General features: G+C 36.9%; 2 protein-coding genes across 2 annotated transcripts in view; one reads left to right on the top strand and one right to left on the bottom strand.

Moving 5' to 3' along the window:
- The first annotated feature begins 1,371 nt into the window (after positions 1-1,371).
- Positions 1,372-1,819, top strand: LOC106653301. Its single transcript, XM_014372702.1, has 2 exons — positions 1,372-1,444; positions 1,532-1,819. Exons 1-2 carry the CDS (start codon positions 1,406-1,408, stop codon positions 1,817-1,819), a joined length of 327 nt encoding a protein of 108 aa, XP_014228188.1. The 5' UTR covers positions 1,372-1,405.
- Positions 1,820-9,481: 7,662 nt separating this feature from the next.
- LOC106653300 overlaps positions 9,482-25,034 on the bottom strand; it is an 86,500-nt gene continuing 70,947 nt past the window's right edge. Inside the window, exons 5-14 of the mRNA XM_023457963.1 lie at positions 22,289-22,350; positions 18,096-18,167; positions 17,772-17,975; positions 17,087-17,278; positions 16,275-16,533; positions 15,242-15,436; positions 14,894-14,996; positions 14,569-14,797; positions 14,011-14,243; positions 9,482-12,513 (exon numbers count right to left, since the gene is read on the bottom strand). Of these exons, the coding sequence (XP_023313731.1) occupies positions 10,095-12,513; positions 14,011-14,243; positions 14,569-14,797; positions 14,894-14,996; positions 15,242-15,436; positions 16,275-16,533; positions 17,087-17,278; positions 17,772-17,975; positions 18,096-18,167; positions 22,289-22,350 (3,968 nt within the window). The 3' untranslated portion in view covers positions 9,482-10,094. The remainder of the gene's footprint in view (positions 12,514-14,010; positions 14,244-14,568; positions 14,798-14,893; positions 14,997-15,241; positions 15,437-16,274; positions 16,534-17,086; positions 17,279-17,771; positions 17,976-18,095; positions 18,168-22,288; positions 22,351-25,034) is intronic.

Here is a 25,034-nt window from a genome sequence, read left to right as displayed (position 1 = left end):
TTGTGATAAAAACCTATTTTCAACTAAAATTATAAATAACATTGTACCAACAAAAATTTTTAAAACAATGAAATAAGTACTTAAAAATACATTATGTATTTGGAAAATATAGGGAATTTAAAAAAAATGAAACTGATTATTATGTAATTGATAACAAAACAAGTTATCGTATACATAAAAAGTAATAAAAAAAACATGAAAGACTTTTGAAACACTTTCAAATGCTATTTGGTTTTCACAGATAAAATGTTGAAATTCATGTATCAAACAATCCTTTAAAAGCGAGCATTCATACGTACGGGCTTATTGAGTTAAAAAAATGTTAAACTCAATGTTGGTATGTGTGAGAAATTGCAATTGAAAAAAAATGTACACCCAAGGGTGTTACTGACATTTTTATTCTACACTCAGGCTCAAGAGAGATGAGAAACGGTTGGGGAATCATTATTTGCCTATTCACTGCTCCACTGTGTTGCTGCGTATAAACGATATAGATATATCGAAACTGAACGGCTCTTGTACGACGGCAATTGTCAGAGTGAATTGTGACTTCCACGCTGGACTGCAAACTATCCGAGTCACCTATTTTTTACCCTTGCGATAAAATTGTTTTGTACTTGGTTGCGTTGTTGTTCATTTTACCTGTTTTTTTACCGATGTTTTTTTCTCCATTCTTGTATGTATAGACAATCCGATTCGTTTATTTTTTCCCCGTTTACAAGAACGCATGTTTATAGGTTTGTAAATGTTTAAAATACGACAGATGTGGTAAAAGAATAAATGTAAAATATTGTTAAATTTTATCTCATCTCATCTGTTAAAATAACTTATAGAAATATAATTATGATACGCCGCTAGGTAAAAACATATCCATCATAATTATCTCAAATTCTTTAAAATGATATACTGAACTGCCCAGAAAATGTATAATAAATATAATTTGTATGCTATATTTATCATTTAAACTATTTCATCATTTGTTAGGTTCATGAAATTATATTCGATTTAAAATGAAAACATAATTACTCGCACAAAGTTCTGCGCACTTAACTTTCAAAGCATTAACATTTACACATATCTTCGATAAATGTCAAGAGTGACTTGTAAATTGTATCATATTTATATAACCGCTGGGACGTTTCATGTATGTTTTATAATAAATTCAATTCACAAAATCAAAATGTATTTTTATTGTCACTGTTTTATTTCATGTTTCAAATGCAATCGAAATGTAATTCCAAATAGCTAATTTATTTTTTCATTATCGCAAACTTCAGGCTAAAACAAATTAAAATTCTTCCGGACCATGTTGTAACTGTAAATAATTTAAAAATTCAAAAAATCAAAATTCAAAATTCAACAGTTAATTTTTCAAACATTAAAATTAAAAAAAAATATTAAAATAATGGATTGTCCTAAACCTTTACTTTCTCACGGATCTAAAGTAATTTTATATCACTTGAAAATTAAAAGAGGTTATTTTGTTGAAGTGATACAACCTATGAAGGTATATTTTTAATTATGTATACAGGTGTTGTTAGGAAGTTTTCTCTTAGCAAGTTATTTGACATACAAACCCCTACCAAAAGAATGTAAACAACCAGAACCAATAGACACGAGGGGTTTGATGGAACATTCATGGTTACCTGCACCCTACAAATATAACATATCATCAGATCCACCAACAAGTTCATCAGAAATAATGATGATGAAGAGTAAAGAAGCATTTGAAAAAGTAAATCCACCAGAAGAGCTAACTCCTGATCAATCTGCCATTAAACTTCATTATGATTACAGTAGCATAGATAAAAACAAATAACGTATTTTTTCATTGAAGACTATTGCTTCAGAAATCAATCTCAATAAAAATTGAAAAATCGGAACAAAATATTTAATAGGTATAATAAAATGATTTACAGTTTAGAGAAATAAAAGAATTTTATAATTTCAGTTTCCTTGGGGATATTAATTTCGTTTATAAATCATGATGATTGCGTTACAATTTTTAAAATCTAACGAATTAGTTTAATATTATTTATTTTTCTTAATTGTTTTTGAGTACCTTTTCTTCGGTTGTTTGTTATAACTTTTTTTTAAATTTGTTGACACTTTTATTTCAATTGTATAGATAATAACTAGATTATAAGCTTGCAATCCTTTGAAGTGAACAAAACTGAACTCAAACTAGATGGAATGAAGGAGACAGCTCACTGTGACTATAAAAAGGAAAAAATGTCCCGTGACATTAGCTTTGTTTTGGTAACTCCATGCATAAATGTATAAAATATAGATATACTTGTACACGAGCAATTAAGTTCCAAGCAATTATCTCCCTCTCCTTTTTACATGAAAGCTACTGTCGCTCTTTCTCCTTTGTTTTACCTTTATTATAAACGAAGCGACAAAGTTGCTTTGAAAAAAAATCGGATGTGTTGCCTCGTCGACTTCGCCTTATAAATCTTCCTGTTTTTCTCTCTTGTTTGCATCTTCTGCCAGCCTCAGGGCTTAGAGATTCTCTTTTTGAAGAGCACTTGCAAATTAGACGTAGGATGCTCATGATCACCATGTTCCAAATTAATTTTTACTGCTTCCAATTATTTGTAAAACTTACTTATAAAACTTAATGAATTTTGATTTATTTTTAGTTTATGAATCTATACCAAAGAAATTACTTTCATAATTAAAAATCTACTTGAATCGGTTGTTTAGTTGCATCTTTAATTTGTAACATAATTTTTCTAGAACGAAATTACTAAAAATATTTTTTGTTAATAAGTATTATTAATAAAATAAGAGGTGATAGTACATATTGATATATGTTTGGTCATAATAGTATTCAAGAAAAATTACGATTTTTTTCGATAAAATAAAATAGTAAAATCAGAAAAATTAATCGTTAAATATAGCAATTTACTAACCCAGCAAATTATATTTTTGTAAATTTAAAAAAAAACATTTTTTTTAATGATAACACCTGCTCTTTTACCTAGTTTATATCAACAGTTGATATCAGCTTAGCCAGGAGGTATCAAAAAAGCATAATTATCATAGTTAATTTATTAGTAAAATTTAATGCAAATCGATTAATCTATAAATATTATATTATTGTTAATTATTACAAATTCATCGTTCGAGAATCGATAATAATTATCTAAGGCATTGGTGGGATGCGACATTGGATACCTACCATTTCGATCTTTGGTCACTTTTGTCTGCTACAAATAAGTTCTTTACTTTTTATTTTATAAATGTTATTTCATAATTTTTAGAAAATTAGGAAACTTTTAGTTCTGTTTTGACCGATTCAACATTATTTCTAGACAAAAAAGAAAATCTGCATTGCCGTCATGTCATTCTAATCCGCAACGAACCCTTCAGGGTTCAATAAGGACGATCTATCTTACCGGTGCACGGTACAGAATTCCCAATATAAGCTCGTGCTGCCCTCGCAAGCTAACCAAATTTTTAGTTCGATATAATCCTTGAGTCCGTAATAATCTATTCTACTCGATTATTTTATCAAATAATGTGGTCAAACAGGACAAACGTAAGATTGAAATGAATATTAATTTCCTTACGTTTTAACTGAGAAAAAATAAGCAAATTATTCGCCGATAAAATATAGGTGCAATATTTTTATGTTTAATAATTTAATATTCGTTGAAAATATAAAAATATTTTAAGAAAATTAATTTTCGCAAGATCAGTTGGAACTACATGTCAATATTTATAAATTATTTTTACCAAAATTGGTGTACGTGTCCTCGTACTTTTAACAATTTATTCATTACTTTATCATTCACGAAAATTGCCCTTTAAAATAGTTCATTTAATTTGTATGCACGTGTAGTTTATGGGGATTACTCTTGATATTTTCGTTTTTATACCAAAATGACTTTGATTGGAGGTATATGTCAAAGTAATATTTCTCGTTCCAAGCATAGGGTGAACGGACGATGGTCAGCCAGTGCAGTATTAACTAAGAAAAATACTTTATATATAAAGGGTAAAACGTGTAGTCCGACACCCTATCATTTGTACCCACGTATAGCTTGTCAAATGCAACATGGTTCGACGTGACTTGCTATATACACGCACGCTATATCACGTCTGTCGGCTGCCGTCGTCGTCGTTATAATTTCGGTGTCAACGCGTTTAGTGGTGAGTGTCGTTGCCCAGGGGCAAGAGAAAGTTAATCGAAAAGCAACGTCGACGCGTTATCGCAGCGAGTGAGGAACAATTAATTTTCAAGCCAGTAAGCCGCCGAAATACAGGCAAATTATTTCGTTTGCGTGTTAATACTCCATGTCCTACACAATACATTGACAGCTTCCAAAAATGTCATGATTGTAATCAATGATTTTTATCTAACATAATAGTGACATTTTTGTTCAAAGGCTTTTTTTCAAATGCAACATTTTTCATGCAATTAGGGTTTTTTGGGTACTGATCTAAATTAACATGGCGTATTGTAGTTATTATTAACGTTTTTTCGGATCTCATAATCTCACGAACTTTAAAAAAAATTATTTCATAAGGTTTATTATTTATAATTTTTAAAGTTAAGTAAGCATTTTTGTAAATCTGTAATTTATAAAAAATAAATATTCCAAAAATCTGAATAACTCCAGTATGAAGCAGAAGCACCGCAAAAACTGAAAGAAAATCCAGCGTTGAAATAAAATGCGAAAAAACTAAATATCGAATAGAAGATTTCAGATTTATACTAAAGAGTGGTGGAGAATAATTACCCTGGTATAACGTAAATACTAAAGCCATGCTTCTCCCGCACCCTCTCTTTTGCTCTTGCTTTATCTCGGCTTGTCTGTATACTCGAACGAGACCAAAAAGCCGAAATGCATCGTTTGCCTCCTAAAACAAATACCCACTCATACAAATACGGTAGGAATAGGGAAGCAGAACGAGCAATAATGCTGCAATCCACTTTATTGGTTCCACCCTCGGTATATACGCTTGTACTCGAGCACAAAACACAGACAAGCCATACGTCATCGTTTGATATGCACCGTCATGAAATTCCTGTTTGGATTTACATATCGATGGACATTCCACATACTCTCTCCGCTAATATGAGAAATATTTAGAGACTTCCATAGTAGTGCATCTTTTCCTCGAACCACGTTGATATTTATATGGCTATAGCTTCAGCTAAGGTATCGCCAGAATTGTTAATTTATCAAAATGTTACATAAAATTTTACCTACAAGTTGTTACAAAAAAAAGGATTTTAATCAAGATTCATTTCATACGTCGCAGACGATGAGTACATGACTTGATTATTATAATTATTATACAAGTTGCATTGATAATCTTGTAGTCTTATTGTTGTTTTATTGGGGGATTTACAAATGCTACGCATACGCGCATACTCATGTTATATTATGAACGTGCCAAGTGCACGCGCACGTGCATGCATTTCGTTTCCGAGCTGCGTTTACGAAATTAATCCGTGCGTGTGCCGTGTACGCGCAAAATCCGATATCTGCTGGTCTGGTGATTATATTTTATAATTAACAGCAACGCAGAAATCTACTTGCGGAATGCGATTATGTATCCGTGTTTATTTGCTCCTACTGACTACTTGCCGTGATATTTAGTGTAGCTGTGAATTATTCCACTGTTAAGCGTTGCATGTTTAATCCACTGATACGAAGATTACAGCCAGCTAATAATGTAATCTTGTCGCAGCTATCCGCGTTATATACTCGACGCGAGCTACTTTCAACCCGCGCGCAAAGGATAGTCGCGCGCGAGTCTTGGGGATATTTTTTCTCCGACTTATTTTCTGTCGAGGCGAGAATATAGAATAGCATTCGGAACGTCGCAGCAGATTGACGAAATTCATCCCAGCATTCTTTCGCTCGGAGTTTGATCGGTTTTTTTATTTTCTTTAAAGGTCATCTTTCTTCTTTGCCGGAGACAACGTCACGCAGTTGTTTCTACAGTCAGAAAGAAAAAAGACGAACTCGAATACACGTCAAGAGCACATCTTTCAAAAGGTTACAGAGCGTAAGGTATAAATACTCGTCTCGTGGGAAATTCCATTGAAAGGCTCTCGATATCGAAGTATACCTGCTAAGTTTTTTAACGCAAAAGCAAAACTGAGATTTAAAACTGATCTTGTATACTTACTTACTTATCAGAAGAATGTCAATCTGAAATGATTTTTCCAGATTGAGGATTTTTATTGATTTTTTTTTTAAGAAATTTCATAAGGGTTTGAAAGGAAAAACACAATCGTTATAAGTATGATAACAATAATATAATATAACGTATATATGTCTGTATACATGGTTCTTACAACAATTTTGAATTCTTCTTTTTTCTTATTTTATAAATATAAATACATATAACGTACGTTGATAAACGTACACATATCGAAATGTACTCGAGCACCAGCTTCTGATAAACCCAAAAATTTTGCTCATTTAAGTTTAGTTATTAACGATCACTACTTAAACTTACATATTCTATGTATTAATAAGAATATGTATATAATATAATTATTTATTTTTCTTTATTTTTAATAATCGTAAATATTAACATCTTTTCTTTTCTCATATACACTATGATTGGCATGGTAAATTATCAAGGTACTTATAGTTTAGTCCAATTCAATACAATTCCTTAAAAAATAACTTATACCCAAAACCAAACTGACAATGAATAATTAACACGATAAAATGTATTTTTCATACCATAAAACCAATTTCAAGCGTTTATATTTCAAATATTTTTAATCGGAAAAAATAACATTGAATATAAAACGTGAGTATTGAATATAAAAGTAAAATGTTACTTGATTGTATATAAATATATTTTATAAATTTTCATTCATGGCACCGTTGACACATAGTCCAATTAAGTAGCACGCAAATTTAAAAAATAAATACACGTGGAGAATCATAATAATCCCGACAAGCACATACAGAGCAGATGTTCGAAAACACCGCATTCGCACTCATTACAAATATGCCCAAAATATAAATGAATGCTATGTACCTGTATGTGTACGGATGAGTAAAGAGAGAAAGAGATAGAGAGAGAGAGTAAAGGGAAAGAGAACCAGCGAGCCAGGATAAGTGAACAAAAGAGGAACATTCTAGCTTCGTCGGAAGTGGAAAAGTATATGGACGGATCGAGTAAATAACGTTTTATTGACTTTTAGGAAAAAGAGAGAGAAATACGCGCCCTACTATTGCCCATTATGAAGTTACGCTCATCTCTTCGTTTTCGCATGATTTATTACTTGGACAAATACGAATAAAAAATTTTCACGCTGACCAGTTCGTGTTTATTGCATAAGTTTCCCAGATAATGAGACGCGAACAGAAAATAATAATGTTTCGTAGACTGTAGCAATTTTTTATACGACAGAACAATTTATTTACTGACCATTTTAGGAACTGTATTTTTCTTATTCGTTTAATATTTGCCTTATTTTATAATTTTCATATGAAAAAAAAATAGAATTTGGAATGAATAAATGAACAATATTAAATAAAAACTCTGCACACGAAAAGTCACGAAACGAACTAGCTTTTTTATGTCATTACACGAGCTGCTTTATGTGAAAGCTTTGGAGGCAATGAAACTTTCTCATCAGCGGTGCAAGAGTCACTCTTAGAAAAACCAAGAAGTTAGCTTCGGTTCTGTTATTTCGTTTCGGTTGAGTCGATCCTAAATGTAGGAGGGTAACTTCGCTCCTGCATATGGAGAGGGACTCGAAAATTTTACTTTCTACACACCGAAGTAGATGAGATTTTATTTCTACACTTCTCCTCATTTCTCTCCCTCTTTTTCTCTATCAAGTTTTTTTAGGGGCTTGCGATTCCACTGTGGTGGTAAGTTTTTTCTTTTTTTTTCTCTCTACGTGTAAGTTCGAGGAACATTCGGAAGTTTTTCTTTCGCTTGCAAGGATAGAAGAAACATTGAGGCTGTGGGTACGGCATAATAGAGCCTTACTATAAATGAACTGAGTTCGAATATATATTTTTTTGTAAACCCGTTGTCCGAGTAGAGCTGATTTACTTGCCCGATCCTCGTTCATTCAAATCGGTAGCTTCGTTGTTTAGTATTTTTCGTAAAAATCGAAAAAATTATGAACGAATGTTTTTGTATGAATAATTTTTCATCAAAAATTTTTGTACAAAGTCTTTTGATTTTAATAGTTTTATATCAATTGACTGACGTTATGTTAAAAAACTATTGTACAAAGGCTGTTGTTTTTGCTCACTTGAATAATAATTAGGTTGAGTCAATTTTCGAATTTACAGAAAGTTAAGTAACGCAAGATTGACTATTTACATTACACACAAATGACTCACAGTTTTCAATAATTTTTTTATACATATATAACTACAAGATAAGCTGATTTTATCTCATTGATATTATACAACAATACAAAGATTTTCAGCTTTCTTTAGAACTTTAGACACACAAAACAGTTTTCTACAATTACATCAGTACCCAGATATTATATAATTCGACCACTTTTATTTTGGTCATTATTCGATCAGAATCTTACTTAAAACCACTATTTTAGATCATGAGAGGGCAGATACCGCAGTCATGGATGGACAGGTACCAACAGAATTAATTTATTCTTTCAGTGATTATCATTCATCAAATTATTTAAGTTGATTTTTCATGTATTGATAGCTTTGTTATCTTTTTAGATCTGATCATTCTTGATCGTATCATTTTACCATTGCATTGGTTCTAAGATTTGATATCGAAGCTCATAAAGTAATCCACAATAAACACTTTTATGTGGAAGCTGAGCATCATTACAATAAACAATACACTTGCTTCAATTAATTGTGAAGAAACTCGCGTCTTTTCATCTCATTCTTTTACCAACTGCTTTTTGGCATTTATTTACACACTTTTAGATCTTACTATAATGCAGGTGCTGATCGGTCATTGGTTTTTGTTTTGCGTAACTTCACTGTTGCAAATACATTGCCCCTGAAATAAATTGAAATTGCTCGTTCACGCAAGCTTTTGGTACACAAAGAAATTGTATTTATCATTAGTGATAATCATGTGGTCAACGGTACATATAATTCAATCAACATAATCAAACATCAAAAAATCCAAAACATTCAGTTTATCTACATTTTAATCAAATATAGCTTAATAGATTCTAAAAATTATAAAAAACATTGCTACAAACGAAAAAATCTTCCTCTATGAGGCGGCACAATTAAAAATCTTTACATTGCAACGAATCTTAATAACCTTTTCATTTACAAATAAAAGCACTTTTACATAGGCTTGACATTGCTTTGAATAGTGTGTAAGCTCACTTATAATAACGAATAGATTATAAAGAGATAAAAACAATAAAGCAATAAACATCAAAATTATACATGTAAAAAGCATTTTCCATCAAATAAAATCATTTTCATAGTAGCGTTGTGATCGATTCAATTATTTTTACGTCAACCTTGTTCTTTTTACCAATCGAACATCGTACATTAAAGTGTGATTTATTATCTTCAGCTTTGCACGGCTATCAAGTACCCTCTGAATTTGTATACTTCATCGACGTAGGTAACTGAAATTGGCAGACCGTGTAAGCCCATGGAGTATCTAATTTTACACAAACTCTTGTATAAGGAATAGAACTCGTCTCTTAACTATAATGAACAAAGCGTCGGTGGCGTGCAGTGCAAATAACATATATCGAGACTTCGTCGTGAGGGTCTACACGGGTGCGCTACAAAAATAATCATTTTCAGTCGACCAAAAAATAAATAATAAATATATCTTTATAGGCAAGCGAAGGATTTATGCAAAACAATTTTTTATAAAGCGATGAAAGCCGTGGCTGGATAGCTGGATTGCAAATGATAAAATTAGAACAAAACAATGGAAGAGGCGCTCAAATACAAATTCAAATTAAAGTGTTCCAATAAACAAAGTGATTATTAACGTATTTAACAAATAAAAATATAGAAAATAATGAGTATGAAATGTTGGTTAATTATAAAAACTAAAATTTAATTCGATTTTGAATCGTTTTTGATGGCGATGACATAATATGATGAAACAAAGCTCTCATATCTTCACTGTTGCTTTGCTTTCTTCTTTTTTTTAGTAACAGCAGTAGAAGGAATGGATCGGTCAGCACCCCAAAGGTCATACCATGGCCCGATAGCAGTCTTGGACTTACTGCTTCTGCTATAATCGCTAACGTGCTCATTGCTGACTGTGCTGTCTCGTCGGAGTTTCGTTCTAGGTAGATACTGTGTTTTTTGTAATTGTTCATGGCTCGAATCCTTGATCATTATGCAACTATAAGTAGATTCTTCGTCGCTACATTCGATATCGGTATAATTTCGATCATTTCTATGATTAATCATTAGACCATCGTCGTCCTCGCCGTAATTTTTTTTCTTCAATTCATTCCTGTTATTTTTCATTGCCATCATGTCTTGCATATGCTGCTTTTGTTTTTGTGGCTTACCTTGATTGTCTTTCACTTCTGTTATGCTCTGACGACTAGCCTCCATACTACGTTTTCGCTCATTTTCTAAAATTGCTCGACGAGAAACGTTACCGACAAAAAATGAGCGTTCTTGAATAAGCTGTTCCTGTTGTTGCTGCCGATGATGATTTTGATGATGCAGTTGCTGTTTTACTTGGGGTTGCTTTTGTTGCGGATGAGCTTGATATTCATCTTGATGTTTGGAATGGAATTTTTCAGTATTTCTGTCGGACATTCTTGACCTTTCTGCTGGTGTTGGTGACTCATCGTAATATTCGCTTGATGATCTTTCAGGTGAGCACATTCTCTCAGCTGCCTTCGGTTCATTGTGATCTGGACCATTTATTCGCTCATCAGTTATTGTTTCGTCGCTATTTTTTCGTTCTAAACTACGATGGGACATCCCAGGGCTTCCTTCAGAGCTAGATTTATCAATCGACTTGCTTCTAGCTTGCTTAGGTTCTTCTTTTTTGAGCATTTTAGGGATATCCACTAGTGACCTATGTTGCCATAAAGCCATTCCTTCAAGAACATCCGAATCTCTACGAAAACGCCAAAAGCTCTTGGTACGTTTAACGAGTTTTGGGCTATTGTCAAATTCGAAATTACGCAATAGTTGTGAAGCAGGGACACTCATGGTCGAACTCATGGTTGAACTCTGCCTAGGTGCTAGAGGTTTGCGCTCTTTCATTAGGCTATTATTGTTTGAGTCATTTCGCGAATTTCTCGGATATCCATGACGTTGAAGAATCTTTGATCGTTCCATTTTGGTTTCAAAATTAGATTCATAACCACGATCCTTCTCAACAAGTACCGAGTCATTAGCAAAGCCCATAGTAGTAGTTTCACCATATATCTCTTCTTTTGGATACTTCATCATATCTCTGTACTTGGATGACTGATCGGATGGTCTCTCGGGTGCCTCTTGAGAAGGTGGTCGAGGTCTCTCAAAGCCGTGGCTTGGACGTTTTTTCTCGTAAACTAAAGTGGACTGTCGAGAAGACATAACGGAATTACTATCGTATCGGTCAATATTTTCATCAGCCTGTGGAGTTCTTCGCATATTGCGATCCTTGTGTTCGTATTTGTCGTAAGAGGCATTTGCAATATCATCGCGGGATCGATCTAAGCTGCTATTCATACTACGACGTTCAATACATTTGGGAGAACTGTGCTCTCTAGCGTATTTCTGTGCTGTCTGTTCGAGCTTTTGAGCTATTTGTTCAACTTTTCGACCAGTTTCGGGTAAAGTTTCGTCTCCGGATTCGGACGATTCGGAAGAGAAAGAGTCGCTCGTTTTTTCGTTATCATACTTCGCATCATTATCGCGACGTCCGTACTCGTTGCTTCTGTTGCGGAGCCCTTCATCACCTTCGTAGTATTTCTGGTTCTCATATTTTTCAGAGCGATATTCCATGCCAGCATTATAATTCTCCTCTTCCTCGTCTTCATCTTCGATATCGACTTCAGCTTCAATTTCATCGTCCTCGGTTTCGAATTCTTGACGAGAAATTTCTTCATTTTTATCTGATCTGTTGCGACTGTAACTGCGTTCTGGATTTCCTTGATCTTCACTAGGCAAATATTTATTATTTCCTCTTTCGTTATTCGAGTTCTTACTCACTGAACGAAGATTTTCATATTCATTTTTCTGCTCCAAATGCTGTTGTTGCTGGTGTTGCTTACGTTCCTTTTTTGTCATGCCAATAGTTGCATCATCTTTACTATTCCGTGTATTTTTATTTTCGTTGGATCCTTGACGACCGGATTTTTCTTTCTTGCGTTCCAGTAAATTTGAATCGGACCAATACTCAGTCATGGAACTGCGATACACTTGCCAATTTTCCTTGTTTCGAGGTATGGACTTCCAAGAGTCGCTTTCCCAGTCCTTGTTATTGATTGAGTTCTGCTGTTTCATTGCATCAGCCTTATTGATATTGGACTGCTGCTGTTGCTTGTGATGCTGCTGCTTGGCGGCGGCCTTGCGTCGTCGAAGTCTGTTTTATGGGGATTTGGGTCGTGAACGAAGAGAGAAGAAAACAAAAAAATGTGGAAGAAAAAAAGAAATCGAATAGGTGTGCGTAGTAGTGAAATATGATAGAGAACTAAATTTTTTTGAGCAAATTTGAAGTAATATTTTATCAGATCCTTTAATACATTATACTAGATTCTGAATTTTCGTTACTGCAATCAAATATGATCTAATATATTACAAATTTTAACTAGATAAATATGTACATAACACGAGTGAACGAAAATTCAGTAGCAAAAAGCAAGTCAGTTGATATTTAATTACTCAAAAAAATTCTACTTGATGTTAAAGGAATTTTTTTATTACAAAAGAAATTGAGATGATAGCAAGAAAAACCCGACTAGTGCCAACAGATCAATTGCCAGGCGATTCGTATGTAGATGCTGTGTGCCAAGGTATCGAGTAATGCGTAAAAAAGGAAGGTAACGTTCTCCGTTGTTTAGTCCATGAAGTAGGAAAACAGTAGTACAGGCTAGCAAGTATTGTCTTTGAAAGAATGAAAGAAAGGAAGCGGGAGTTTATAGGAGGCAAGTCGGTAAAAAGTCCACCACCGTCGCTTTTAATTCCATCGATCGCAGTAACGCATGCGGAATCTACAAAGAACGAGAGAAAAAAACAAAACGAAACGTAATCTAAAGAATACAGCTGCAACGGCCGAAATAACAAGGCGAGACGGAAAAATTATTTCCTTTATTTTTATCAGGGTCGCTAAGTATACTTTTATTCATCCAAGGCAGCAAAACACTATTTATAAAAAAGTACACCTCTACTTATAAGAAAAAATTATCACAGTTTCTGTAAAGCTTGCTTTTTAAAGAGAGGGTATTTTTAAATAAAAACACTGGCATAGAATAAACTTTTACCGGCATGCCGGCTTGTACAAACAGCTATTTTTGTTATGTATTTTTTTCTACGGAAACAAGCACTTTAGTTATATGTACTACATACTTAATAAAAAAAATAATTAAAAGAAGTTGACAAGTTTAAATATATACAAGTATATTTCCAAAAGGTAACTGAGTATTATAACTGAAGATGTAATAAATCAAGGTACAAAACGATTGAGTACATAAATAAAATACTGTTCAAAATTTAAAAAGCTATATGAATCTACGGAAGCTACTACATAAGTTACGCAAAGAAAATTAAATTTGAAAATAATTATACAAAGTACCGATACATCCCGTTAGAAAGAATAATAGCTATTGAGAAGAAAATCTTTGAAAACGCAAGTGCTGCAGAGTTATTATTTATTTGTAATGAATAACAATTACAATTGACCAAGGCACATAAATGAAATTGTTTCAGCAGCTGTTGCGTCCCCAAAGAAAATTTCAATATTTATTAAAAAAATCATCTCGATCTGTCTATCTCTCTCGCCTCAAAGTTATCAGTAAATGAAAACAGATCGTTAAAAAAGACAGCATTGGAAAAAGTCTTGAGATCATCATCATCATCTCACCTCATGGCTTCGTCGTCGCTGTAGTCAATGTCAGGCTGCACCGGTGGTTCATTTGAAAAGCCGCTGTCGTTGCTACTGTGCAACGAGGTGACCCCCTGAGGTGGCGGTACCGGCGGCACCGGAGGTTGTACACGACGGCCTCCACCCCCGACCATGCCGCCGTTGCTGACCCCACTGCTGTTACCATTACTGCCGCCGCTCAGTAAACTCGGCAGAGTTCCAGTTGGACGGTGCTGGTGAAAAGGAAAAATGTCGACTTTCAAAGCTCTCGAACTACATGTTTTTTTTTCAATAGAATGAACGAGAGACAGAGGGAACATATCTGATTATGCGCTATTGTCAGCTGCGTTATGCTATACGCATGCTGATTCGACAAGGATTTTTTTTTCTTTTATTTCGTAAAGCAGAAAGGACAAGTCAAAAAACTTACAAAACAATTCATTAGGACAGCTATTTGGTAAATTTTCATTTGATGATTTTATGAAGATACACAAGGAGATAGATAATGTTATACAAATAATACATCAGTTGAAGTAATATGTAGCTTAAATAACTTACTGATTTATTTTGACGCCCATTCGATGCATTGATAATGCTGTGCGAGCTATTGCTCTTGGGCATATTACCATTGGTAGAATTATTGTGGTGACCATTGACTTCGCCATTAACATGATTATCGTCGCCGTTTGGCATGGGTGGTCGAGAAGGTGGTGGTTTGCAAGGCGGCATGGATTTATCCACGAACCCATTACTTGCTCTTCCGTTACTCGAACTATGACTTGGCGAACTGCAATATTAAGAAGTATTTTATTAATTTGTTACTTTATTTTTTCCTGAACTGAAATTTTTAAAAATATTTATAACTTTAAAAAAAGATATTTACCCTAATGATTCATCAGTGGCAGTCTCAGTGTAGGCCAAAGGAAACCATCCAGAGCATTGAGTACGAAGATTTTCACCGAATTGCCAACCCTTCTGCCGATCACCTTTAAAAGTTACAAGTACGAATGATAATCATCAATCAGTTGAAATTTTATTATTGTTCAAAATCAGGATTCAAATAACAACCATTTTCAGGTTTGAGCTAAATTTTTATATCAATGTAATATGCTAAATGAATTTGATTTTTTATTCGTATTAAATTACTCGCAGAGAAAAATATTGATTCTCATTAAATGAAAAAGTTCTGTAGACAGTCAGACGCGTCAAGGTAACAATGATTGATATTTACCCATGAGTGCGATGAGATCACCCTCGTGGAAACTGAGCTGGTTCTCGCCGGAGCTGAGGTAGGCAAAAAGTGCTCGAGCCAAGGGCGCCTCCGTCCCCCATCCAGTGCCTCCTGCGATCAAGTTGCTACTCAGAGCTATGCTGTTGCGGCTCACCGGCACCATGGATCGTGGTCTGGGCGGTGTGTCCGGCACTTCTGTAGCAATACACAGAGCTACGTTAGCTTCTTGTATGGGTAAGGTCAGCAAGCATAAAGTCGCGATTTATATATGTGTGTCAGCAGGTAAAACAGAAGCAGCGAGGGTGAGCAGTCAAACAGATCTGCGAGCGCGATATAAGACAAAACTTATTTATTATATTAATGCGGCTTATTGCATTTGCGTTCTTGTACCTCTTCCGACATTCGCGTCAAGTTTTAATTGGATCTTGTCGCTCGAGTCACGTCTATTCATATAATGTCACTGAACTTCTCCAGACTTTGCTTGTGCACTTTAATAAGACGAATCACACAACTGGTTTATTGACCTCAAATGAGTAATTTTAATTAAACTACCATTTAAAAATTTGTCATTCTCTTGTCAAATCTGTAAAGATTGAAGTAAATTCTCATCGACAATGCACGTACATATGGTTATCTCCAGACGACCGAATTCAATGTAAAGCGTCTCTAAGCTGCAACACGTAATATAGCGATAACTAAGCCACTGCATATATCGTATGGATGTGTACGCACTGATAAACGCCGAGAGGTAAGCGATTACGAGTCATTAATATTGATGTAGCTGATGCGCAACGACAACATCACTATAACCGAGTAAATTCGTATACTCTAGGAAGTCACACAGCAGTGACAAGTGGTGCGATTTGTTAGTTATTGTACACCTACGCGATCGTCATGTAAAATGGAAAGAACTCTGAGTTTATATTATTTCTTCTTCTAGTTTCTCTTCAAAATAAACTAAAAAATGTCAATAATCTAATTCATTTCTAATTGTTTAAATTAATAAATGAAATTATTAAAGGGCACGACTCACCTGGTCCAAGTGATAGCGTTGAGGCGTGTAAATTGGCCTCAGATCTTGCCCTTGACATTTGCGTTGACACATGAGACGAGTGATTATTTTGATTGAGTCCATGATGTAGACCGCTGGCAGTCGATTGACTCTGAGGTGGTGGTCCAAGCCGGCTCAGCTCTAAGCAAGAACTGTCCATACTGCGGGTTTTTCGTAGTTGAGAGCTCATGGTAAGATCCGAACCGCCGTTCTCCTCCTCCTCGGGCCAAAATGATACTTGCTGGAGTTTCATGGAAATATACATAGTCAATGAACGTCTCGAGCAAGGTAATTTTTCATGCTAGTTGACATGAATGACTCGTAATAAGCTCGATGTTCCATTCAATTGCAACTGAATATCAGCTCATAAAGCTTTGCCGGTGAAAAAAAAGAGAATGAAACACTTAATAAAAACAGACGGGTCAGGCAAATATAATATAAAATCTCTTTTACAAGGCTCTGGCGTAGTCTTTCATTAAATTTTTATCAAAATTTTTTTCTACTCGTGGATATTCATGATGCGAGGGGCTGCCATACGTTTATACGTATATACAACTGAGCTCACATAAATTTCGTTGCGGAAAATGAAAGACGCATTTTCTCTATTTTAGTCTAACGGGATTGCGAGAGTAGTCTGCACGCATCTTTCAACGAGATTTATATCACTATCAGCTTTATTAGATTTGCGCATCAGTTTTGAGTAATAATAAAGTATGAAAAAAACTATGCCGTGTGTACTATTGTGAAAAAATTAGATTATCCCAGAGACTAGTTCTGTAACAATGTTTTCTTACTCTCAGTCTCGAAGCGAACATATCTTCAACGGACTGTGGAAGGTACTCCCTCGTGGCTGCAACATCGCGCCACTCGTCGAGCGATGGGTTGAAAGCTGACAAGGCTACTTCGTGGAAACTAACGTAGTGCTTGGCCAGGGAACATTGCCGTTCCAGAACGAAGCCGTAACGTCTTCTTTCCTGTGTCATTGCCTGTTTAAACATTCGACGATTCATTAAATATTTAGATGTTTACATTTTCAATTTTTTATTCTACGATAGTAAACAAAAATTCAGAAAAGTGATTGTGAATAGGTCGTTATAGCAACATCTCAAAACGATCTAGACCATATCAACTGTCTTAAAGGACTATGTCCTTGAAAACGATCAACAAATTTTTAAAAAGTAAAGCAAGCTCTCAACAGATGCGTATCAAAGCTTTAAAATCTGCAATCAGATTGAATTCAACTGCTCCTTTCAGGCAAAAATATCACGCAAAAAAGTAAATGCAAGTTTCCAAGATATCAAAGCTGTATCACTACGTTGTTGCGTAAGTATTCAGGTCACGCTCGCGCGTCAAGGCTAAAGTATCATCAACGCAAAAGCTCTATAAAGCGTTTCAACGTGTGACGAAAATATACGCAAAGAAGATAAAAAGAGGAGGAAGAAGAAGAAGGCGAAGAAGAAGAGGAAGAAGAATACATACATTTTTCAAGCTCTGCTCGCAAAAGGCGTCGAGTTTGGTCTTTTCCTCCTCGAGGATCTGCATGTTCTTGAGCTCCTTGTCCATGGCGAGTCCGCTCTTATTGGCAGCTCGTGACTTCTTTCGCTGCTTCTTCATCGCAGCGGCAGCTTTGCTGTAAGATTCACTGCGAGTTTTGTGCTGCTGCAAGAACTTCTTCTGCTCGCTCTACGAAAACAAAGGGACAATGTGAGAGAGCACTGCATTTTCTAAAAGTGCGTTTTCTACTTATGTTGCGTTTTGTACGCCGTGACAAGTGGACAAAGAGTGCTAATTGCGTATGCGTACCTGAACGACTTTTGTGTCCTTTTCTAGATTCGTCTCTAACGGCACCAGCATATCAACGTAGAAAGCCTTCATCTGTGAAAAGAACACAACATTTTTATGTAACATAACAAACAATTTTTTATTTTTTTTAAGACACTCGCAAAAATACATTTCACGACTTTATTTTGAAGTTGAAAAAGTGTCGTCACATCAAAATAACAGAACTCACTCTGTTTACTAGACTTCAAGTGACACGCACACATTTTTTTATTTTTCTCTCATCTCTCAAAAACATTAAAAATTAATTCGTCGCATAGTAAAATTTTCAATGAGATTTGTATAAAAACTAGTTAGTACATGAAATAATTCAAAGGCACGAAAAGAACGTATACGTGTGATTAAAGCCGATCATGTCTACAGTTACATCTTGGGGAAAAATTCAAGATACGTAATTCTTCATCCGGTGCTTTTTGCAGAGGCAAAGGCGGCGCAATTTCTGTCTCGAAAAGGGAGTAAAGATAAAAAAATGTGTGCTAGCGAAAGGCCACTTATTACAATAAATTAGCGAAATTTCATGCAAATTAGTTTTGAATTTGTATAAGGCTGGTGCACGAGTATACAGGGCTTGTTACGTATACGCGAAAAGCTCCGACTAAGACAGCCTCTCCGTGGAGGATCGGATAAAATAAACTGGAGGGAAGTTTCGGCTCGTTTCGCCAAAGGATTTACGCGATAGGGTGCGCGTGTACGTACACGCGTTGCTTCGCGCGGCGCAAATATACACTCGACTACTACTCGGTATATATTATCAGTGGAGTCGTGCGAAGGCAATTTTTTTCTCCTTGCCGATGTGCTATGTGCCAGACCACGCGGGCAAGCGAGCGAACTAGCTCGCGCGAGTGAGAGAGAGAGAGTGAGAGGCAGAAATCGAAGCTTAAATCTGAAAAAGTTATAAGCGACGAACGCTGTGGAGTGTAAGTGCAGTTTGATGTATTGTACGCACAGCAGGGCCGATTTTTTCCAGCGTGCACACAGACTCGCCTCGGTTTTTCCCTCTTTTTCGCCGTGTTCGTTTTTCGCGCGGCATTAGCTACAACGCTTGATCGGCATTGAATAATTCATTAGTTGGGATTGCGTAATCTTTTATGAAAGCCTGTTCAAGTAGGTGCCAAGTTTCTCCGAGTTTGAAAATCGTATCAAGGCATCGGCTTACATCTTGATTCCTTCATACATAATACCTCGCATTGCCTTGCCACCCCTGCGCTGTATACGCTATAACTCTTCGACTATGTTCGCGGCGAAAAATAAAATTACAAACCAGAAATCAAAATCTCGTAGCCGGGAATAAATTTTCAAATATATATGAGGCGCGAGGCAATTCTTTCATGCATGCGCGGTAGTACCTCGCGTGTGAATTTGCACGAGCTCAAGATGCTGATGTTCCTCGAGAATGTGCTTGCTTTTGTAAGGTGCACTGGGATTTTCTCTTGTGTGTCGAGTTGCTTTATTTCCACACCTTCTGTACTTTGAGGTACTGTGTGCTTTTATACATACGATAGCAGCCACGTGAGATAACTAACTTGAGTAATTATATTTTTTGGAAGACCTGCTCAAATAATTGACATTTGGATGAGATTTTTCATTCTAATGTCCTCACTCATTGGAGTAATAACGAGCAAGAACTTTCGAATTTGACTGAATTGTAGGCCAAAAGATGCAAAGTACGAACCAATTTTAACAACTCTTCAAAAACTCAATTAAAATTACTAGCTGCGCTGTGTGTTCTCGTAAAAAACGTGCGGTATTTTTCTCGAAGTTCCTCAATATGAATTAATACAATTAAAAAATTACAAAATTCATATCTACATTAAAACATCAAGCACCCATTCCAGTTTAATTCATCGATTATCGTATCAGGCACGAAAACGCGCGCTTACACTTATATATTTCGCCGTGAGAAGAATAAAGCTCGTCGTGGGCGGGAGAGTATTAGCGCGCGGGAACCCGCAGTGTACACAATGAGCTCGACTCGCTAACGCAGTCTCTGACCAACGGAGAGTACAGCGGTAGGATATAAAGAGCTGGCTTCCTTCCAACGATCGGAATTCTGGGCCGCTTTGAAAAAAGAACTCGCACCGACTCGAGCTAGGCTTCGTAGCTCCACATTTTCGAGCCTCAACTGCCGGTCTCCGAGGGAGGATCGGCGCGATTCTCGCGTGCGTGTATACCTCGTACCCTCTCGACCCTCCCCAGGGTGGATGAAAAAAATGAGAAGAGAAGAAGAAAGGGAGCGACAGCCCAACGAGCATGTAGAATTTTTTTCATCCCGTCCGGAAGCTCGTACGGCCTGAGTACGTATCAAGCAGCTTCATTAATTATAATATGAGGTCTGCTGCAGTTCCCTCGTCTCTCCCGTAACAGCCCTCGTAAGGGTTACTGGCACAAAAGTTGCTGAGACTATCGAGGCCTGCTTGCATCTACCCTGTTCCTGTGTTGGTATCGATTTTTTTTGGTCTCATTGAAAGGCTTACATATAAGATTTATGGATGAAAAGGGTAAAATAAAGTTCCTAAGTGGTCCAGTACATTTCTATCAATTAATTTAACGTCGTAAAAAAAAATTAAAAATGATTTTACTACCAATGTCCTGCACGAGATAAAAGTCGGTATATAAAATCAAACGCCTCCTAAAGTATATAAACAAAAAAAGATCTATCGACTGCAATGGCCTCTTCTGATCGGAAAAACGTTCTATTCGTAGATTGGCCAACAGTCCGCAAAAAACAAATAGAGAAGCAGAAAGCAAGCGAGCCTTTATTCAGCGAATATTTATTACCCCATTTCGCGTTCTAAGTACGCGGTAAAAGCCGTGGCTCTTTGACTTTTAAGAGCAGCGGCAGCAGGGGCAGTAAGTGGGAGAAGAGAAAACGATTGCGTCGCGCTGGCGACGGACAAAAGGCCGCGACTTGTTTCAAGTCTTTTTTGGCAATCGATGAGAGAGAGAAAGAGAGAGAGAGAGAGAGGAGGAGGAGGAGAGAAAAAGTTGACGTCGGAAAATTTCCTGCCCAGAACGACTGGAGCTAGGTAGCGTATCCGTATAGACATACAAACACGGAGATCCAGATAAAGGTTACTTCTTGTCCTGCGAAATCTATTCTTTATTGAGCCATTTCTTTTCCCGCCAGTACGATATAATAAAGAAGGATTAGAGTTTTAGTAACTACTGATTAAGAGCGCCTGCGAAATTCTGGATGCATAAGCTCTTTTTAATTGAAAACGAGCATATAATGATAAAATATATAACGAGTACTTCATCTGAAAGCCCATCCTAATTCAAGCTTAATGCAAATTCTTTTGCCTTCAGAATCCCCAAATCGACAAACATTCGTCACAAAGAAATAGTCAAAATAAAAGTCAAGCAACTCAATTACGAGCAGCTCTCCTTTCTTGATTTTTTTGTCTGCGCGCAGCCTCAAAGTTTGAAGTTAAAGTCGTGTCCTCTAAGCAGCATCAAAGGTTCATTTTCCGAGCGTGCGTGCACTGCAAACACACACATACACACACATGCAGGCACACAATGTTAAGCGTTCGTGTCGGTCTCTCGCTACTTCCCAATTAGTATACATGTATCCCGGTATATAGCTCGCCAAGGGATTCTTATTTACGAAGGATCGTGCCACACGGCAACTCTTCTTATTACGACAACGTTGACGTCGGGAGTGCGAAACCGCGAGAGACTCCAGAAGAAAAGGATCCCCTTAATTACGGCGTATCTCCAAAGGCCTGATGCTTCTCGCTCGCCTATATATAGCTGGCATGCGGCGTGGCTTGTGCAAGGCACCCTTTATTTGCAAGTACATTCGTTATTTTCTCACTCGCTACGAATTTGTTTGTACGAGTCTGGGTAGTTCTACCTCAACTAAATCGTACTAAATCAAATGTGCTTCAAAAGCCAATCTGTCAGCTTCATATTTCACGTACTTTCTAATGAATATTAGCTCTGCACTCTAACCCAAGTCTCCGGGATAAATTTCCACGAAAAAGAGGCGAAAGTTGCAGAGCATAAATTTTAATTATAATCCAAAAACATGCCTGCGAAGTTTTTCCCTTTTTTCCATCTCTCTCTCTCTCTCTCTCTCTTTCTCGCTCACATCCTGATGCAAAATGTAGCCTTGTTCATTAAAACGAGAATAATGTATGCAAACAATAACTTACGATGTTTATCTCCTGTTCCTGTATCGCCTTGTAGACATCAACGATTTTCATCAGGGCGGATCCTGCAACAAAAAACACCCTCAATTACTTCATGGAACTTACTCTCTCAACTACTAAACTTTTTGAATGTACATTAAAGACAGTGTTATCATAAGTTTCGGCTTTTATAAATAACTAAATGTTTAGCACTTATGTCACTCTAATTATTACAAATACGGTCTAAAGCCGGCTGCTGTAGTTTATCTGAAATGTGAGAATCAAGAGAAACTTGAGAAAATATAAGAACTAAAAAAACATTGTAGGGAGCAATTTATAGACAAAGAGAATGACTTTCTACTAGACTAGATGCTGAAGATTGATTTTTGAGGAATCATAGTCTTTTCCGCGTTTCCTTCGTAAGACTTTAGCGTAGTGAAAATATTCTCCAGTCGATATCTTATTCCGTTTATAATTTTTTTATATCATTCAAATGTTTCTGCTTTGTAAATTTTATGAGAAATCTTTGCCTTTTTACGAGTAATAAATTGAACCTTTATTAATTTAAAAACTGTTGTTGCTGGTTTTCTTCTACGAGCTTCACTGGTACGAGACTGATTCCAAGGGGATTTACAGATTCATAAAAAAACTATAAAAAACCATTCAAGATCCATCGCGCACGATTATGCGTATAGAGTAATTTCATTTCGAGAGTTTACGAGCATCGGAAGTACCAAATGTTTTCCATACATACTCGAAGCATAAAAATATTTCTCCACCTTGAATATAAGGTTACAGGAATACCTACGCGCTGAAAAGCAGACATGGTTTTATTAAAAGCATCTTCTTGCTTAACAAATTTATTCAAAAATTGCACTCGAAACACGAGGCTGTGCTGCGGGTCCGCATGCGAGCGACTCACCCGCTTCGGCATGTCTGGTATGAAATGAGCACTGTGCGCCTAGACTTAACCTCGGCTGCTCTCCTTCTCTCGCATTCCTTCGCTCTATTTCTCGAAAATGTATGCGCACACTCATCATGCAAACTTCCTCTCCCCTTATGGCGAAAAAAGTTATCCGGCTTTTTCCCCCCCTATGAAATTTTGAATTTCGCTTTCTCGTGAATAAATGCAAGGAGTTTGAGAAAGAATAAAAGTAGGAGGCTGTAATCAAATAGGCCATCCCCCCGGCACTGCCAAAAAGCAAAGCGTATCAAGTGTCACGCAAGAGGCTCGTCGTCCGTATGCATCGAGTATAGAATCCATAACAAGTCACCTGCAAGCAGCAGTAGTCCGTAGTAGCAGCATCACGCGCTAGATTCATTCCTCTTCATCGTCCGACAGCTCTATCTAGGAGCTCGCTCGCGCGTATATACCATATACACATACAGAGGCGCGCGCGCGTGGCGCAGAGGAGCTTTTATTTGGCTGACGCTCGCTTGCGCGCGCCCCTTTATTATTCATCCTCACTCGCTCGCGCGCGCGTGCGTTTGCCTACCAATTTCTTGACTTTTCTTTCTTTTTCCCTTTTTTTCTTCCCTTCTCCTCTGCTCGCTGTACATTGCTTGGTGCGGCCTTACTTCATTGCTGCGCGCGGGCTATATACGCAAGACTTTTTCGCTGAGTCGACGCGCGCGCCTTGACTCCGACGCGCGGGGTGGTGAAAGAAGGTGCGTCAGGAAAATTTACGACGTTTCCGTTGCGGAGATATTATCGCCTGCGCATCTCTCGACTTCTGTGATACGCCGCGCTGCCGCGCGCTATATTATAATACTCAGCTCGTTTTATATTTATTTTCCAGCTTTCTCTCTATTACATTCGCCATGGCGCGCGCTTCGCTCCAGCATCCACATATTTTCGCAGCTATTTGTTTAATAACATTCTTCAGCAAAAAAGTTTAAATTCACTCGAAAGCTGCATCAATCGTTGTTTCAGGGAGCTTAAGAGTGCGCGGCAGGTGAAGAGTAGCAGCAGCAGCAGTACACACTTATTATCGGGCTGCGAAAAGAATGCAATAAAGAATCCCGAAGTAGAGTAGGAGGTTCACTCGAACAAAAACACTTCCAATATCATTCGATGGAAATCTGATCAACAGCAGCAGCAGCGGGTACAGAGCAGCGCGGCGAGGCGTGCAGAATACTAAAAGTACCTACAAACCCCCGTCCGTCCCGGCGCCGCACGTACAAAACAGCTGAGCACATATAAAATGAATGCGCGCCCCGTGCTTAGCCGAGGCTTTAAAACCTTGGAAAATAGAAGAAAAGACAAGCCAAGCGGATAAAAAGCTCGCACTCTTGTGCTGCTTAAACACATACGTGTACGTATCCCGTGCGGATGTGTGTGCATGTAAATATAGTATATATCATATATAGAAAGAAAACTCGCGATCAAAAGCCAGCAGCCTACGCATAAGTGTGCAGCAGCAGCAGCAGCGCACAGCCTGTAGTACGATGTGTGTGTGTGCTGCGTACTGCGTTGCTCGCCTCGTCTATACTATATCAGCACGGGCTCTGGAAAAAGAGCGAGAGCGAGGAGTGCTAGAGCAAATAAGTAGAAAGAGCGTAGGGTGAGTTCAAGTGGAATGTATTTACTCGGACGGCGCGTCGAGGCTGTTGGCTTTTCAGGAGCCTCGATGGCTATAGATATATTTCAGCGGCAGCAGCAGCAGCTAGCTCTGCGCAACGCACTCGAAATGTAATTGAAGTGTCTTAACTGCGCGCCCCGATGTAGTATATACCAGCCGTGGAGCATCTATGGCTACCAGTGATATCC

The sequence above is a fragment of the Trichogramma pretiosum genome, unplaced genomic scaffold, assembly GCF_000599845.2.
Source record: "Trichogramma pretiosum strain Unisexual culture from Peru unplaced genomic scaffold, Tpre_2.0 scaffold93, whole genome shotgun sequence".
In the NCBI taxonomy this organism is placed as follows: Eukaryota; Metazoa; Arthropoda; class Insecta; order Hymenoptera; family Trichogrammatidae; genus Trichogramma; species Trichogramma pretiosum.
Note: the sequence above shows the minus strand (reverse complement) of the source record. Positions and strands in the feature narration are given on the sequence as shown.